This window comes from Acanthaster planci, linkage group LG14 (genome assembly GCF_054643075.1).
Source record: "Acanthaster planci isolate LZ-2023a linkage group LG14, COTS_SCS, whole genome shotgun sequence".
NCBI lineage: Eukaryota > Metazoa > Echinodermata > Asteroidea > Valvatida > Acanthasteridae > Acanthaster > Acanthaster planci.
Window position 1 is genome coordinate 1,762,478 of NC_141790.1, and position 16,133 is coordinate 1,778,610.

The 16,133-nt window shown below is 40.4% G+C and overlaps 1 protein-coding gene across 3 annotated transcripts in view; it reads right to left on the reverse strand.

The window, feature by feature from the left end:
• Positions 1-16,133, reverse strand: part of LOC110986013 (uncharacterized) — a 42,507-nt gene that overhangs the window by 7,068 nt on the left and 19,306 nt on the right. For 2 of the 3 annotated variants that reach the window (XM_087146042.1, XM_087146041.1), the window contains exons 18-46: positions 15,783-15,927; positions 14,960-15,178; positions 14,651-14,801; positions 14,139-14,422; positions 13,217-13,417; positions 12,869-13,007; positions 12,474-12,653; positions 12,062-12,180; positions 11,586-11,876; positions 11,059-11,224; positions 10,619-10,834; positions 9,921-10,132; positions 9,529-9,634; positions 8,905-9,021; positions 8,398-8,536; positions 7,949-8,129; positions 7,556-7,832; positions 7,141-7,330; positions 6,386-6,713; positions 6,090-6,209; positions 5,770-5,898; positions 5,100-5,237; positions 4,296-4,535; positions 3,827-3,970; positions 2,826-3,009; positions 2,123-2,273; positions 1,691-1,812; positions 985-1,124; positions 328-469 (exon numbers count right to left, since the gene is read on the reverse strand). In XM_087146042.1, coding sequence (XP_087002168.1) covers positions 328-469; positions 985-1,124; positions 1,691-1,812; positions 2,123-2,273; positions 2,826-3,009; positions 3,827-3,970; positions 4,296-4,535; positions 5,100-5,237; positions 5,770-5,898; positions 6,090-6,209; positions 6,386-6,713; positions 7,141-7,330; positions 7,556-7,832; positions 7,949-8,129; positions 8,398-8,536; positions 8,905-9,021; positions 9,529-9,634; positions 9,921-10,132; positions 10,619-10,834; positions 11,059-11,224; positions 11,586-11,876; positions 12,062-12,180; positions 12,474-12,653; positions 12,869-13,007; positions 13,217-13,417; positions 14,139-14,422; positions 14,651-14,801; positions 14,960-15,178; positions 15,783-15,927 — 5,171 coding nt within the window. The remainder of the gene's footprint in view (positions 1-327; positions 470-984; positions 1,125-1,690; positions 1,813-2,122; positions 2,274-2,825; positions 3,010-3,826; positions 3,971-4,295; positions 4,536-5,099; positions 5,238-5,769; positions 5,899-6,089; positions 6,210-6,385; positions 6,714-7,140; positions 7,331-7,555; positions 7,833-7,948; positions 8,130-8,397; positions 8,537-8,904; positions 9,022-9,528; positions 9,635-9,920; positions 10,133-10,618; positions 10,835-11,058; positions 11,225-11,585; positions 11,877-12,061; positions 12,181-12,473; positions 12,654-12,868; positions 13,008-13,216; positions 13,418-14,138; positions 14,423-14,650; positions 14,802-14,959; positions 15,179-15,782; positions 15,928-16,133) is intronic. The other variant, XM_087146040.1, reaches the window with a different exon arrangement.

Consider the following 16,133-nt stretch of genomic DNA (forward strand, 5'->3'; position numbering starts at 1 on the left):
AGACCCTGGTTGCTTGGAATGTTCAATCTCAATAGGCTCTAAAAATCCTATTGTAAGTATACTCAGCCCACATTTAAGATATGTACTTGGACACACCTAATAGTGATTGTACTCACTCCTTGGATAATTACAATTCATCTATGCTTAGTGATTAACGCATCCAACCTCTCCGACCGACAGGATAGACACGTAAAGAGACGTACCTAACGTCTTAAAAGGTGCTCAAAAGCTCGTAATCGGCTTTATTACCATTAAAGGCTTCGAGAGACACTTTGGAGTGACTCTACTCCCCTCCTGGAGTGGTACTAGTAAAAAGAGATAACTTACCTCCTGGATACGTGCTGAGAGATATCAGGTAGTGGGACATAGCTTCATCTAGGAACACTCCTTCCCATGAGATGAAGACCATGGTTGGATCTGTCAAGTAATCAGTGTCTTTGCTGGCACCAGGGCTTGCAAGATCTTTGACCTGAATTGATGAACAACAATATTATTAATGTTTTATATCCCGAAAAGAAAAGGTTACTTCTTCCCCTCAATGCTCATTAAGAAGTTTTGACTGTAAGAAACACCCACACAAAAACCAAACATATAAAAAATAATTTGAACACAACACGGCTATAAACTTGAACTTGAGTGAATATGTAGCTTCTTTCTATGCACATGTAAATACATTCTGCTTTTACCCGCAATGTACAAAACTGCCTGCACCAAAATTTGGCTTTATGGTTTCAATTTTGTCCTTTCAGCCAGTTGCACCCCAGTCAATCCGTATTTACAAAGTTCAATTTGAATAAAAGAGCTCATTAATTATGAATTGCAAATGGTCCCAGTATTACAGCAGGCAGTGATCCGTTATAGGAAAAGTGTTGAAAACATGTACTATTTATTGGCAGCTATACCTCCAAGTTAAGGGGCAAAAGCTAAGATATTTACAGTTGTCTTCAGATTGTCCCAAGCGTTTCGACAATGCATTTTAATTACCTTTGTGCCTCTGACTGTTGAGACTTTTGGTGGTGTAACATCAGGGGTAATGCCGTCAGATTTAAACACAGCGTACGTATTCATGTCATACCAGGCTCGGACGAACACGTGATACTTAATTCCCTTCTGCAGTTTGTGGTCTAATAGATAAATAAATTCCCAAAAATGCCTCGAGGAATATAAAAAGGTATCGCACACTGATACAGCAGCTAAATTGGTGCAAATGTTCGTCTAGTATATTTTGCTGTAACTCAGTAAACGAGTAGAAAGTCGAACCATAGTGAAAAATCTGATGGTACAATTTAGACAAAGATCTCCTGTATTGAGGGTAAAAATAATTGCAAAGGAGAAGCAAAGATGAACCAAACACAGAAGCAAACAGAAACACAGCAGTGAAAGTGGGAAATTAAAGCCTCTTGTGCATTATAATCTGTTATTTCTTTAACCTAAAAATTTCGATCTCAATATATATTAAACTATATTTCAGTAAGACACACAATATTTATGGTCTTGATACTCGCTATGATCTATTTACTTAATTGAATGTGTGTGTAACATTTAGATCACGCTAAAGCTCTAAAACTGAAGAATTACTGAAGGAAAGCTCTACCAGCATCAAATGTCGGCCCTGTCATAATTAAAAAAGTTGCTGCTTCAAAGGAATATCAATCTACGTAACAACAAATGGCTGCTCAGATTTCATTACCATCATCTAATGTAATGATTGTAAAGTTATCCTGTCCAACATCAAACCAAACTCTGTCCTGCGCTGGATCAAAGACTCCAACTGGATCCGATGAAGAGTCATCGCCGATACTCCATTCAAACCTGGAAGTGTTCAAGGGTTAATAAAAAATCCATGGGAGTAAGTGGCATACACGGGTAGGTACAGCAATTTGGCATCCTTGACAAATCATTAACCCTAATCCCCTAAGGTGTCCTTAAAATCATATCAAAAAGTGGTGGATTTTTAGGACTATTAGTGCTATATTTGTTTCTGGAGGAACAAAATTCTCAGATAAGCCTGTTCGTAATTGCTTCTTGTTACAACACTGCAACATTGAAGTACCAAAGTACCAAGTTGGCCTGATTTCAGATTTGACATTAGCAATAACCGATCCACAATGTTCCAACATACCATTTAATGTCCAGCCCTTTCGGCTGCGTGGCCCGCCAAACTGCAGCCGCCATGTAAAGGGTAGCAGTGTGGTCAATATCGCTTATGCTGTTCACATCATAATGCATCAGATTCAGGACATCAAGGACCTCTATCTCGGTATTGGGATTATCTGGCGGCATCGTATTGCAAAGACGATGAAGGAACAGTAGCATAAAATGTAGATACGACCTTATTCACTTTGATCAAGTGTATTAATATCTTACATGTATCAAGGATGATCAACTCACACCGTACTTACAGATTTCTAGTCTTGCCCATTATGGTCTTGCATTCAAAAATTGGAATATGGTTGTCTGCCATCTGCGCACAGGTTAGTCCGTGGCACTCAAAGCGTGAACCAACTGCCAGACTACTACTTTTCTTTATTTTTAATCTCATCTTCCATGAGCAGAAAAATTTCAGTATGCCTCCCACATGAAACACTTGGTGAAGTAAACTTGAATACATTTTGCTGAAGACAGCTGTAGGGCAGCCTTTCCATTTTCTCCGTCTCCATAAGGCAAAGAGAGATTTCGAAAGTCTTCAAAGAATCACTAAATAAGTTTAAGAAGTATTTTGTTATTATCATGTCGTCACAACCCACTCCGTAGAGAAGAACATAAAACAAAAAATCTGAAGAAGTGTTGTCAGTATGGAAAACTTGCATTCAAAAAATTCTTACTGTTGCTGGTGTCACTGCAACTCTGGCCCTGATCTGGAGCACACTGTCTATTGATGGCTGCGCACGCACAGTGGCCCTCGCAAGTTGCAGGCGAGCAGCGTCGCAACAAGACAAGGGCACCCTCAACGGGCGAAGTTGCAGAGGCCTCAAAGGTGGAATGGTGGCGGTTGCTGGTCAGTCCAACCTTCGTTGAAAAAACGTGAAATCTATCTCATTTGCTCGGTTGCCCATTGTGAAATTATTTCACATTTTTAATGTTAATACACTGACGTATTTTGTCTTATATAAAACGGTGAATATTGAACTTGGCCTTCATTAAGCCCGATTCTTTTCAGATCTTCATTCATTTCAGGCGTGCTTTATTTTACTCACTTCTAAAAGACTTCTCAAAGTGACTGACACTTCACACGACTTTGTCAGTAGAGATCGGTAGAGATCAGTCACAAGTAACAGAACGAATAATTTCAAAGGAGTTAAGCTTTGATAGTTCATTTAATTAAATAAATAGTTTATCATTTAAATTCAGACTGAAGGTCTTGTACTTATTGGTCTAGTCTTGGTTTGTTTGGCCCTCTGGTGGTTTAAATAGGAACCGACGGAAAAACTGCTAGAAGACCCAATAAAACATTTCCCTTTTCCTTGTGAGGGCCTTCTCACACGACAGAAGTGCAAACTCCTATTAAAGTTAACAGAGACAACGAAAAACAAATTGGACTTGTTTCCTATTGCAGACTGGCAAGCAAAAGTGTGACAGAAAGTTTAATCTACCAATCAGATTCATTTTCAATGAAATGTGACTTTATGTTGCTTTGCAAGGCAAGAACTCATTATCCTGGTCTTTAATATTTGCAATAATTGAAATACACCTCACTTTTTTACTGCAGACGAGCAAAGAAACTGACATTATCAGGGTTAAAGCTGTTTAGGTACAATTAACTCAACGATTACGGTTGCCTGATATAAAACTCTCCCGTTTTGCACCTTGAATTACAGCTACCTACCCCATTAACGGCCCAGATGGAGATGTAAATATAGGGAGGAGATAGACTTGAAATACTGGCATCTATTGGTACAACGGCTGTCTGTGCGATGCCTTCATCCAATGCCATGCCGTCATTGCTGTGGTTGACTCGAACTGGCCCGTTCTGGGAAAGACAAATGTTGTGCATTTAATGTGTGATTATGACATCGAGGGCTTTGTTCTGTGACAGTCTGAAGACACAGGCTTTTCTACTTGCCATGAAAAAGCATCAGACAAACATAACCAATATCAAATTTATAACACATGAAATCAATTATAAGTCCTTATTCCTGTGTTTCAGTCAACTGACCAAAAATGTCCGTTTTTCAGAAACATAAGAAACCTGTGGTTTGGATATTTCAAAAGGGATGAAAAAATTTGCAACGCATAGGCCTCACATTTCCCCACTGTTTCAATAAGTTGTCGTTTAAAAGGGTGGATAAACATACTGGAGTGAGTTCCGAGCCACCGTGGGTGCGTCCAACGGAGACCAAGTAGTGGCTGATACCAGAGTGCACATCGGAAAATCCCAGCCAGGCCAGGGCTAAGGAACCAGTGGAGGTGCTAGTGTCTTCCAGCCATGTCATCCAACCAGAGTGGTAGCGCGGGGGAGGCAAGGTAGTAGACGGAATTTCGGTGATCGTGTTCGTCGAGTGGGCTAAGTGAACTGTAAGGCTAGGGCCATCAGGCTGTAATGAGGAGTGGCATTTCAACAGTCCATTTGTAGTGCTGCAACACATTTTTGCTATAAAAAGATCTGAGATCTATGGTTTCCTGACAACACTGACAATAGCATTGTGAGGATGACTCGTGAACATAATTCTCTGAAAAATTCGGCAGATTTTGTGCTGTATCTGAATATCTAAATAATCGCAACTGTCTTGCTGGAAGCAGCCCTCGGTCGTTTGTCACTGAATTATTTGCAAAACTTCCACGACATGGCCACATTGCGAAAAATGTCGTCATAATCTACTGGTAAAGAGGATATGTCGAAGTTCCACCCTTGCACTGTAAGAGGAAATGTTTTAGTGTTGTATAAAACCAAATTTAACGATTCACAATCGTTCACAAGAAAGAAATTGCTTCGGCGACGAATTTATAATTCGTTTTACTTCGTGGAGTGGATCATTTTGTCTCTTTATGAAATTATTCTTACCAGTATATTCAAAAGCAATCACAAATTTATTAAAATGCCAAGTAATTGTCGTAAACGCCATAAATTACACAACCGATGGTGATTAACACAAACATACGGCTGTATTGGGCTCTGTTTGTTTGGTAGTTTCAGCTGGCTCCGTAGGATCTATCCAGATAATATGATGACGTTTCAGGTTAGCAGCACTCTCAGTTTCCACAGCAAATGCCCCAACCGTAGGTGGGCTTCCATCAACCTGTAACAGATATGATGCTATAAATTGCAAAAGTCTTCATTTTGAGAGAAAAAAGCATAATATAGTGGTGAGCGATGAAGGTAGCATGGGTTTTGCGGGGGAGGGGTCTGTCATCTCAACAAATAGGGCATGGTAGTTTTAATAATTAAAAGGAGGTATTTTGGCTAAACTACAATCTTGTGAAATTTGGCCGAGCTTAAAGCTTGCTTTAATTTCAAAGAGAAACAATTTAAACAGAACGAAATGACAAAAATGACCCAAAACGTTTTTCACAATGTAAAAGCTACTAGCACAGTTCTAATCAAGTCAGCTACCTGATTCTGACAGAAAAAAAACTAATCAAAAGCAAATCCAAATTTTCCGAATTTCAATCAAAGTATATTATCTAAACATGTAGCTGACCAATCAAAATGTTTTTTACGCTGAACAACGTAAACATTTTTCTGAAGTAGAGACAACCGTCTGCGAGAAGACTTACTCAAGAATTTTTATTTATTGTATGGGCAATCAAGATCAGGTTCACAATACTCACCAGGAAAGATTCCGTCTCAGCCTCAGTGCAGAGGCCAGCAAAGTTGCAAGCTACCACTGTTATAATGTAATGACTTCCTTCTTGTAATGTCAGATTTGTGAAAGTGTGGTCCAGCTCACTGCCCGCAATCTTCAAATGATAAAAGAACAAGAAGTATCTTTTGGATTACCAACCAAATACTGATCTCAAATGAAACTGCAGTCCAATCAAAATCACGAAATTGAAAAGCTTCTATCATATCAATTCATATTGTTAAAAGTTATCAAACTATAGAACTCAACATTTATTATTGAAACATTCGTTACATGAAAAACACATACTTTAATTGGAGGTATATTGATATCTCCATTGTGATGTGTGCTGACAGATATGTATTGGTCTTTGATACCACTTTCAGGGTCACTGAACTTCCAGGAAATGTGAATCACGTCATGCAGAAGCTGAAATAAAAATGAAACAGATCCTTACAATTCATAAAAATATAAATAACAGCAGAAAATACACAGTATACTTTGGAAATATTGCTTGATAGAAGTTTGCTATTGTCAACAAATGTTTTGCGATCGCTAACTCGAGACAATACACAATAGGATTTATGAATTCATTGTATTTTTACCTGGGTATTCCTGACAGCCACACCCCGCGTCTCATCAACAGCAGGTGTATTCACCACGTCAGGGCGGCTAGAGTCCACACGGAACCCATTAGATGTAGCCTCACTCCACATACCAAGTCGGTTATAGGCGCGCACAGTGATGTATATATCAGTGCCTATGGGCAGCTGGCCTGACACTGGCAGGAATATCATAGCATCCTCCGACAGCTCAATGCGTGTAGAGGGGAGAATGTCCTCAGCTCCTGGTGTAGTGCCAGCACGCCATTCGTAGTGGGAGAGGCCGGAGTGAGGGTCATGGAAGCCCCACCAATGTGCTTGCAGATGAAGCCTACACAGATGAACATGTAATCAAACAAATAGAATACAAATTACTTCTTCGATGTTGAAACGATTGTACATACAAGAGCAGTTTACAAAAAGAGCATACCTTCAATTAAACATTTAGGAATCTTTTTACTGCAAGCTGGGATACCGCTAAAAGGCATTAGGATGTAACTCACAAAAGAATTCTTGTGGCTTCAAAATCCAATCCTAGTCTTAGAAAATATTGTATAAAAATAGCAATAAATATTTACATACATCACACGGCTTTGTCTGTGGGATGTATCTTAATAAGGTATAGTACAAGTGTTCAACAAAGCCAGAGACTGGCTGTATTCAGTTTTACAGACTAGATGGATGCAGAATATATCAAACCATTAGGACCTTTAGTGTTGGTAATGCTAGGGCAAAAACCTTACTGTGATTTCCCTCACCTTGATGACTGGCAGCTAATGTCACCACCCCCTGGTCCACCATCATACACCTGCCCTGCCACAGGAGGAGAATCATCTACAATGACTCCATCGGAAGTGACTGATGTACAAAGGTCAGCGGCATTACAGGCCGTCGCCGTCACATAGTAGGTCAGACCAGGCACTAGGTTAAGGTTTTCAGCAACCACATCTGAATGTAAAATCGATAACACCTTAAGCAGACTTGAGAAGAATTTTATATGGCGTGAGTCAAAATATACTAGATACTAATCCTTAACAATATGGAAAAATGTTTATTTCAATTGTAACTGTTTTATGTTTTTACTTCGTTGTGGGTGAAGAATACTTAAAAGAGACAACTGTGAATTTCTTACGTAAGTAATAATTTTATAAATGTTGATAATTTCAGCATTACCATTGTCAAGGCCAACATGTTGTTCAGGCACAATGTCGTCACACACTGGACAAATCCCAGCTCTCCAGGAATAGCCAATGATGGCACTGTGCGGGTCATGAAAGCCTTCCCAGAATGCCCTGATTATAACACGACCCTCCTGGAAGTCTTGGTCTCTGTGATGGGCCGGTACATGGGCCGAGTCCCCGTCATAGACGTGGCCAGCTAATGGAGGGCTTGCGTCGACCATGAATGCACCATACGTCTTCAGCGTGATCAGACTTACAGTATTGATGGCCTGACGAAATTGGAATTAATTAAATGGATCTTGAATATCATGTGTGTCAGTGCGTATGCTCTTTATGAGCAAGTTTAAATTGTAGAAATTTCCAGACAGAAAATTTACAAGCTTACCTTTACAGAAATGAAATACGAGTGGCCTTCTTGTAGAGGCAGTTCTCTTGCAGGGCCACTGAGCCCATTTTCTGTACTCTCTCTAGTAAAAGGCATGATGTCTGCATAACCGGGATGAGACCCGATAGCCCATTCGTAATATGCTATGCCACTCTCTTTGTCGGAGAACACATTTTCCCAACTGAAAGGGAAAGAGCAGGTGAAGAATGAGAACTATATATAGTTTTTAACCATTGTTATCTTATTTTTGAGACATTTTTCCAAATGCTGCACTTGATATCTCCTTTCGTTGCTAGTGTAGCCTGCACCTAGTTATGCCTTAATTTGTTGAGCAGTATTTACTGCTATTTTGGAGAGGCTTTGTGGACAAGACTATGCCTAAAAATGTCGGATGTCCCATGGGATGTCAGAATACCAAAGTTAGTCACTGATCCCCTTTCTGATAGTACCTGACAGAGACAGAAGTTGTGGACCGGATGAAGCTGCCACCAACGTCCAAAGTGTGATCGTCACTTATGACAGGAGATGACGTATCAATGGTAACCGAGTCGGATGTCGCTTGGGATGACAGACCAACAAAGTCAGTTGCTGGTTGTAAAATTACGAAAAATAGTAACAACGGTTCAGTTAATTTAACTGACCTGTTAAAAACCCAGAAAATATGTTCAGAGTCTGTCTGACTTGGTTCTTGTTTATTGGTAATTGATTCCACAGGACTTATTTTTCAGAATTGAAACCGAAAACATTTTAAACCTGACCACTGAGGGTTTTGCAAAGCGATCGAGAAACAAGGGTTTACAAGGGAAACACACAAATCTAACGAGGCTCCGCCTCATATATCGAACTTATGTCCTCAAAAGTGACAAAACAACCTAAAAATGTAAAACATTCCCGGGCAAAACAGCTTACAGTATTTCCTCTTTCCCGTCAAAAAGTAAATGCCTTATCATAATTACCCCTCACTGTTGCATAGTATGTATGTCCATTTTGCAGTTTCATATTATGTATGATGACATTGTTTGCAATGCCAACACGAACGAACTCTTTTACATCACTGCCACCTCGCGTCGAACCTAAAGTAAAGAACCAATCAAAGAAAGGTAAATTGACTGACATCATTCTAAACTATTTAAACGTCTTTCCCAGGAACTCCTAATGCAAGAAGAATTCATTACGTGTGCTTTTCGATAATTCGTATAGAGCTGAGTATTAATATTAGAGGAATCGTGGTGTACACTACACCTTTGCCACTTTACCATTGTCCTATAAATTTCCGCCCTGCTTTGGGGCTTTCTATACTTTGGACACAAATTAAAAATCCATGCTTTAACAGGGACAAGTACGTAATTTTTGTTTCAGAAAGATTGTTTGAATAATTTAAAAATTTGCTCAAAATGATTCCAGTCAGATATGCTAACATCCGGGTGCTCAGAAAATCCCCTCAATTCATGAGCAGGTATGATCGGCAGATGTTAGTTAGCAGGCCTCAAAAGCTGAACCAAAAGGTCTGCTCTCAGTGTGTCAAATTTAAACACAGCAATAACAGGGCCATTTGGTATATTTCTGACTGTTGTCCCTACCGATGGCGTATTCGTAGTATTTGATTCCTGAGTGGTGACGTGCCATGCCGCGTTCTTCGATGTCAGTGAAGGACTCCCAGTGTAGCACCAACTCAGAACTGGAACTCTGTTAGAACGAATTAAAAAAAACGACTCACAATATAAAGAAAACCTTCTCACCAAACTCAAAAAGATGACACGTCAATATTAAATCGATAGAATTTCTCAGAAGTTTATTTGTTTGTGTCATGATAACATTCAATATGAAACAAAATGCAAACAATATTACGTTATGAGAACATGCGCATGCACCAGGCATACAAAGAGCCCTGTATCACGTACATTGAATCAGTTTTCTAGTGCGTTTATGTGAAAAGAACAATGCATAAGAGCAAACAGTGAATAGAAATTACTTGATAGTTTTGATGCTGACTCCAACCAATCCATACGGAGCCAGGTGTCGGTGGGGTCGTATCTACGACAACACCATCACTACAGCTGGACACAGCAGGCAACGGTTCATTCCAGAGCTCATGCTCCAATGTAACTTCATCAGCGCGGATGCAAATGCGATAGCGCCTCCCATGCAACAGGGATAAATTTGGAACATTGACGAACTCCTTGTCTACAAGAACAGACACATTGACATCTATTGTTATCCAATTTGTTCAGCATAACTGGGGCCAAAACTTCAAAAGCGAAGTGTGTACCGAAGGGTAAGCCTACTCCTTGCTCTGAAAAAGTGCTTTTTGTCACAAACCTCCTGTTTTTCTTTTAGTAGGCCAAATTTTCTCTATCCACCGAAACGATTTTTAAACTTGAATTTTCAAATCTATGAAGTAAAGGTTTTCAAATCAGAAACTTTTCAATTACCGCACATTATTAAATTTGTCCTTTGGGTCATTTTCAATTGCACCTTAAAATCTTGAAAGCATTAGATCCTGGCCAGTTAACCACAGTTCAATGATCAAGATTTATTTGTCACCTTTTACACCTGTAGCTTGTGATGCTTCCATGGCTTTCCATTTTAATGTTTATATATTTTGCAATGCTGTGCCACACACTAGGAATTCCCATTTCAGCAATTTCATTCTCAGCCTCCCAATCGTACCTGTCTCTCCACAGGCCTTCATCCTTGGGTGATCACAAGGATACTGCAGACCCTTATCCAAGTCGCCGAAGTCTGTTGATCCAGTGTCCTCAATGGCTGCCCAGGTGTAGGCCCTGTGGCGCAGCGTGGGCCAGACAGCTGATAAGGAGGATGTAGAGGAGATGTAGTTCTTGTCTGGCTCCGGCCACAGAGCATTCTGTTCCATACTGACTTCATCTGTCGTAAAGTTCGAGCATTATTCGTGGTGATAAAGATCACAGAAATGTTCATCCTCAAATTAAATTTTTGTCTTTAGTTTATGGATACTCCCCTTCTATACGCACTGTGCTACTAAATCAGAAAACTGATGAACAGCATCATACGTATGATACACAAGTGTGCCTATAACATAAAAAAATGATAATAGAATGTGAGAAAAAACACGAATAAATACAACTTACGATCTGCATCAATGACAGTATGAGGGACAATGAGCGTCACATCATCACAGTCAACAATCTCGGTGGTGGTGATGGAAGACAGGCCAGCCTTGTTGTAGCCCCTGATTGATAGCCGAAGACAGACATCTAGGTCTAACTGTCCACTGTAGAATGCTGTGAAGCGGAACTTTTGAACAAGTGATACAAAGAATTATACAATTGCATTTCACGGGCTTGGTCGAGGAAGATGACTTAATAAAACAATGAAAAAAGTTTATGATGCCTATTTCACGAGTTGTTTAATTAAAGAACTTTCGATAAATAATCTTTATGGAAGGAGGTGTCTGTTGTAGTTCAGTCTGTAATTCTGCAATGTCCACTATTACAGCAATACGTTTGTAGACCTACATCAAGAATTTGTGGAGGGAGTGGAATACCAGAACACACTTGAATTCCTGTCGACTGACCGAGGTTCTTCAATCTAAATGCCAATGTGCATAAAATTTTCTTTGCAACCAAAGCAGCTTCCAAGAACAGCAAAAACACACCACATTTCCAGTAGCCACAGAATCATCAATTCTTTTCCACTGACTCAAGAGAGCTCCATCAATACCATCTTCAGCGATGCTCCACTCATAGAAGTCCATCAGTTCCTGGGAGTCATCATGGTTGACGTAATCGTGCGCAAAAGGCTGGAAGGCCACGTGGATATCTGTTCTGTCTTGTGTAGTCTCAATGTTGCCGACTGTGACTAAACCGACCTCAGGAGGTTTGGAAAGTACCCAGAATCCATCAGTCACGAAGGGTTGAAAGCATACACTAACATGGCAGAACTGAACCTGTAAGATAAGATATGTTGGAAAAAGGCCAGTTTGTCTGTAATTCCTGTAAAATTTTCATATTTTGCATCTAATTATATTCTTATACCTAAATTGTCTCGACAGAAATCACACGTCACATCGAATGGGTACAAGTAATCACACTGGGAAATAATAATGCATAAAAGTAGAGTTTCTTTTACTACCTTTGATCTGTAGCGTGCTCCAACATGTAATCCTATACCGGCCTGAACATGTTGGAATGCCATGCCCAGATCATGATTATCAAGCAAAGTGATCCATTTCCTAGATGTGTTCTCTTTGTCTGTGGGAAACGTAGAATTCATGCTTGCCGTTAACATTTAAAAATTCAATAGCGCTACATGTTTTGTGATTTGACAGATCATGGGCAAAAGAATTTTGACTTTGTTTACTTTTACCTTGAACTGATTCACATAACTATTAAATGCATATTGGTCGAGGCAATCAAATCTACACTAATTTATATCAAATCAAATACTGCAAATGTCATTTTTGTTATTGTACTGTGAGTCTCAACCAAATTTGAGATTGAGGTGAGTAACAGCTCATAAAGCTCAAGAAGGAAAATAGGTTTACCAAGGTATATCTCAATCTCCTGCTCGACTGCCCAAACGACGTTAGTCACGAAGGGCTCCAACATCTCTGGGAGGGTCCAATGAGCTGAGATTTCTGAGGTGGAGGACTGGAAGGCGGTGTTATCTTGACAGGGTCGAGCAGCAGCGGGTGAGTGATGGCTCAACCCTTGAGGAGCAGATGCTGTAGGAGAGAGAAAGAGAATAGATTAGGGGGAAGGTTGAAGGAGCAGTATTGTCTTTAGTACCAGGACTAAGGTATTACAGACATCTACAGGCATGATCAAATCCAAGCTTGAAGAAGATAAGAGAGAACTTCAAGCGTTATGGTCAATCAATCTTAAATAAATTCGTTACAGTAAAACAACATGTTTTGCATGTTAAAAAATAAGGACTTACTTCCATCTTCATCACAACTTAGTCCATCTTTGATCACCGCTCCCTCAAGTACCTGACCCTCCTGAATGATTTTGACGCCATCTGAGGCAACGTTGACGCTCCCAGCTTCAGAGTTGGCACGAACAGTGACGTAATAAGTCTGTGAAAGACAAATGGAGAACAAAGAGACAAAATGAAAAAGCACCTCTTTTTCAATTAATATCGTAAACACAACTCAACGAAAATAACGACGGATGACGTGTGTTTTAGACTGCAACTTGTACACAAACTACAGAATCTTCAAATGAATTACGCAAGCGTCACACGTGACACAATGTCTCATGGAAACCATTTCAATGGGGGTGTTACCAGGAGCGGAGATAGGTCCAGTCCAGTCAAACGATAGAAGGTTGCGTTGCCAACATCGATGAAACCACCGCTGACATCTGACGACCCATTTTGTAATCCAACAGCAATCTCATAACTGATGTCAAGGTGGGGATGCTCAAAGCCATACCAAAGAGCAGAAATGCTCGTGTTGTCCGTCTGTACATCAATGTCTTTGGCCACCTAGTATGAGATTAAATTGCCAGACAGGGTAACGTATTGGCCTTCTAGTAGGGTTGGGAACACGCATATTTCAGATTCATATCAGTCTTGGTACGTTGGTAGTTAACAACAGTTCATGACAGCGTCTGCGAAAGTAAATCACTCCGTGTTTGTTATTTTTAAATGCTGAAACAAATCATTTAGGGAAACTGACTAGCCGCTTATGAACGATTACAAATATGAACAAAGAAATTGACTTGAGCAGGATTTGAGCCTGCAGCCTCTGCAATACCTTCAGTGCTTTGCCAGCTGAGCTACCCAGCCCTATGTTGGTGGCTTTGACCATTTGTCAATTTCTCTGTTCGGGGGGCGTTAGCCAGAACCTTGAAACCTGAAACACCATGTAGCCAAGGAATTCTTTCATGGTTTATGTTAAAAAGTCGCATCCTCTCCGAGTGATCCCTGTTCAACACTTCCCAGGTTGTATCGTGTTTAATTGGGGTGTGACTCCAAGAGCCACTGACATTCCAAATTCAGTCAATTTCTTTGTTCATCTTTATAATCACTTTTAAATGCTGATTTTTTTTTAGGAACATAATTTCCACTTCTATATTTATGTTTAAAAATTGTGTTTTCAAACACTATCTCCATAATACTTCCAAAAGACAGACCTTTATAAACGTGATTTACGCCCAAAACAGAAGAACTAAAGTTTGTCTCTTTACTTTAAGCACATAATTACCCCTAAGTCCACAGTCACCTCTTCTCCTGGCGGAGCAACATCCAATACAATACCTAGCGATGGCAACTGCACGATGTGTCTATAAACGGATGAGATCCCCACTATTGTCAGTCCAGCGCCATTCTGTGCTCTGACTGACACATAATATTCATGGTCACCATGGAGATGCCAGTGTAAGTCATCCAATGCGAATGCAGCACAAGATGACTGGGATGCGCAAGGACCAATTCTGTAAATTTTTTCTGTCTTGTATGAAAGGGTCTCTGTGCCACCAGGACTGTTACCTGCAATGATGCAGAAATACTCGTTACTTTGGGAGTAAGAAAACGTTGAATCCCTTGATTTTAATTTCATTTGGTTCGACCAGAATATTCTCTCAAAGAAAAAAAGAAAATTGTGCGTCATTTGAAGCAGTAAGGAGGGAGACACGCTCAACTAGCCTTAGCAGACTGATATTTGCTAATGTTCGACGAACCATTTTCCTAAACAAAGTCTACGTTATGTTGACTCACCAACAGCGACTTGGTACCTCAGATCGGTATCCTCATCATCAGTGAAGTCTTTGTCTCCCCATTTCGCAACCAAGAAGTCATCCTCGGCGATGACTGAGATGCGCCCAACAAACACGGGTGGGGTGGTATCCACTACAATTGGACCAATTACCTACAATTTGGAGAATGACAAAAGCCATCAAAATCACTGCCAAACTTGATACTTTCACGCGTTTTGGTTAATTAAAACCTTCACTTTGTCAATTGTTTGTTTTTTTCCAGCTTTACATCCATCACACTTGATGGTCCATCAATTGATGAACCTCTGACCTTGGATGTTGAGAGTTGAGCTTTGTTCACTGCCTTCAGGACCAAGTGGAACACGGCGCCCTGGCTGATATCGGGGTGGTACATCATGAAGTGATTGTGACCTGATGTGGATGTAAAGGTCACCAGGTCAGGGGCGGGGTTTGAGGGGTCACTGCTGAGGCCGATCTTATAGTCAAAGATGGAACTCTCTGCATCTTCACCTGTCCAGGATATCTTTACCTGCAATTGACAACACAAACAATTACAGTTGTGGAATTCATATTAAAACTGTTGGAATCTGACTTAAATCCCACACTTTCTCACGATCGGAATGTCTGTGTCCAATTAGCCTCTCAGTCCCATGGCCTTTCAGATGTAGAAAGTTAGGCAACATCCTTGGAAAAGTAGATTCTTGTGAAATAAAAATGCTTGTGTTGACCAAAAGCACAGAGAACAAGCAGATAGTCTAATATTTTCCATGCTTGACTATCTCAATACATCTTTATTATATCTTAACCCTGGGGCGCGGTATGATTTTTACGTGGTGGCGGGAGCGGCCTCGCCAAAAGAGGTCGTATCATTTCTCAGGGCTGCAGAGCCCCGAGTCCGTCCTATAGGTATATAAATGCTTCAGTGGCTGTCCCTTAGCCTCTACAGCTCTTAAAACCCACCGAAAGTACATCACAGTACTGTGGGGGGCCTTTCCCAGGCTATCCCGATTTGCGGGAGGGGGGGCTCGCCACACGCCAGCCAAGCCATTTTTTTACACCTTAATTAGCTCCTGCGGCGTCTACAGGAGAGGCCACTCCCTCCACGAAGTAAATCATGGCGATGAAACACTTACATGTTTGTGGGTTGGCAAGAAGAATTTTTGCTGAATGGCTGAGATCCAAACACAGTCCATATCTCCTTGGAGTATTGTTAAAGAGTCGTTGGTGCCAACCATCTCAGGATAAAAAGACATATCAGTCACCAGAGTAGCCCTAAAACTGGGTTCAACAAAAATTGTAACAACACCTGAATATTTAGGAATTGTTATTTTAGTCGTCCAGTTACACAAAGCAGGATAATACTCCACGACAATCAGCTTTAGAAACAGGCCTAGGAATATAATGGTGGAAAAATTTAACAGTAACAAAGTGTTTTACCCAAGGCTATACAGCCTTTCAATATTGCTAATGTTTTTTTAGTGTTT